Source organism: Colobus angolensis, unplaced genomic scaffold (assembly GCF_000951035.1).
Source record: "Colobus angolensis palliatus isolate OR3802 unplaced genomic scaffold, Cang.pa_1.0 Scaffold2, whole genome shotgun sequence".
Lineage (NCBI taxonomy): Eukaryota > Metazoa > Chordata > Mammalia > Primates > Cercopithecidae > Colobus > Colobus angolensis.
In genome coordinates this window covers 27267596-27269269 of record NW_012115154.1, presented here as the reverse complement: position 1 = coordinate 27269269, position 1674 = coordinate 27267596, and the positions used below count along the sequence as shown (strand labels likewise).

Below are 1674 nucleotides of genomic sequence, written 5' to 3'. Positions count from 1 at the left end.
CCCACTCACACTCCCACCCACTCATAGTCCCCCTCACCCACTCACACTCCCCTTCGCCCACTCACACTCCCCCCACCCACTCACACACTCCCTACTGTGGGACCTGCACTGCCCTCCGCCCTCCCACGCGCTGGCATCTAGCTAGGACCACAGCCATTTCTCCTGGTCTGCCCTGTCCACCAGGACGCACTGCTTCAGGGGAAGACTCACCCATCACGCGCCCCCTCACTGCACCCTGGGCGGTCACTTCGAAAATGGAGGCCCTCAACAAGGTATTGATGTGTGTATTAATCACCTCGATTCTTACAGAGACCCTCTGCGGTGGAAGGGCAGGTGCTGTCATTCCTACAAATGCACAGACAGCTCAAAGTTCATGGCTCACCCAGGTGGAACCTGGAGGAAAAGATGCCTTCATGGAAGGAGCCCAGAGTCACAAGCTTTCGTCACAAGCCAAGCAGCTCACCGAAGGCCCAGGTCTCCCTCTCTATCGTTTCCCACTAGATACACATGGATGAAGCCACATAGATAACAGACAGGTAGAGGATAGATAGGCTGATGATAGGTGATCGATAGATGACAGGCAGATGATAGATGATGGGCAGATGATAGATGATAGGCACATGATAGGTGATGGATAGATGATAGGCAGATGATAGATGATAGGCAGATAACAGGTGATTGATAGACGACAGGCAGGTAGATCACAGATATGATAGATCACAGATGATGGATAAGCAGATGATAGATAACATAATAGATGATAAATTACAGATAGATGATCAATAGGAAGAAGATAGATGATAGGTACATGATAGATGGATAGATCATAAATGACAGCAGATAGTAGATGATAAATAGGCAGATGATAGGTTATAGATAGGTAGATGACAGATAAAAGATGGTACATAATGGATAGATCACAGATAACTGATAGATGATAGGTGGATGATGGGTGATAGGTGCATGACGGATGGATGATAGGTACATGACAGACGGATAGATGATAGATGATAGGTAGGTGATGGATAGGTAGATGACAGATGATGTGGATGATAAACATTAGGTGATAGAAAATTCGGTATTTGTGAATGCGGAGGGTGGGGGATCAGAGAGAAGCCAATGATAAGCCCAATGAGGTGTTAATCACCGAATCCAGATAAAGCGTAAAAAGGAGTTACTTGTGCTATTCTTATTCTTCTAATTTTTGTGTAGATTTGAAATTATTTTCAAATAAAAAATTAAAACAACACAAAATTAACTTCTATCTCTCATTCCAGTGCTTTCCACTTGCTGGGTAACGCCGAGCTCTCCGGGGCTGGTCCCGCGCTGCACCGCGTGAGTCCCCCCAGCGCTCCCCACCCGCCGCTGCGTTTGCGGGGAGAGAATGACTCCCCGTTCTGCAAACGCAGGACACAAAACCAGCCACCGAGCTGAAGCTAGGACCCGCCTGTGCCTCCGTCTGCGTTTTTCTCCAGCTTTCTGTCCAACCTGATTTCCTCTTTTGAGGCGGTGGGGGTCCCCACCAAAAGGCACTCTAATTTTCTCCGTTTTCAGACGCCCCAGCGGAGCCCCACCGGCTACAGAGACGACGCGCCCACCCCGGACGGGTCGCTGGCCGCTTTCTTGGGCTTCTGCCGTTATTTAGAAAGGCGGGTACAGGCGGCGGCAAAGGCA

At 49.2% G+C, this 1674-nt stretch overlaps 1 protein-coding gene across 1 annotated transcript in view; it reads left to right on the top strand.

Moving 5' to 3' along the window:
- VIPR2 (vasoactive intestinal peptide receptor 2) overlaps positions 1-1674 on the top strand; it is a 123019-nt gene that overhangs the window by 21729 nt on the left and 99616 nt on the right. Inside the window, exons 11-12 of the mRNA XM_011941604.1 lie at positions 184-272; positions 1555-1653. Of these exons, the coding sequence (XP_011796994.1) occupies positions 184-272; positions 1555-1653 (188 nt within the window). The remainder of the gene's footprint in view (positions 1-183; positions 273-1554; positions 1654-1674) is intronic.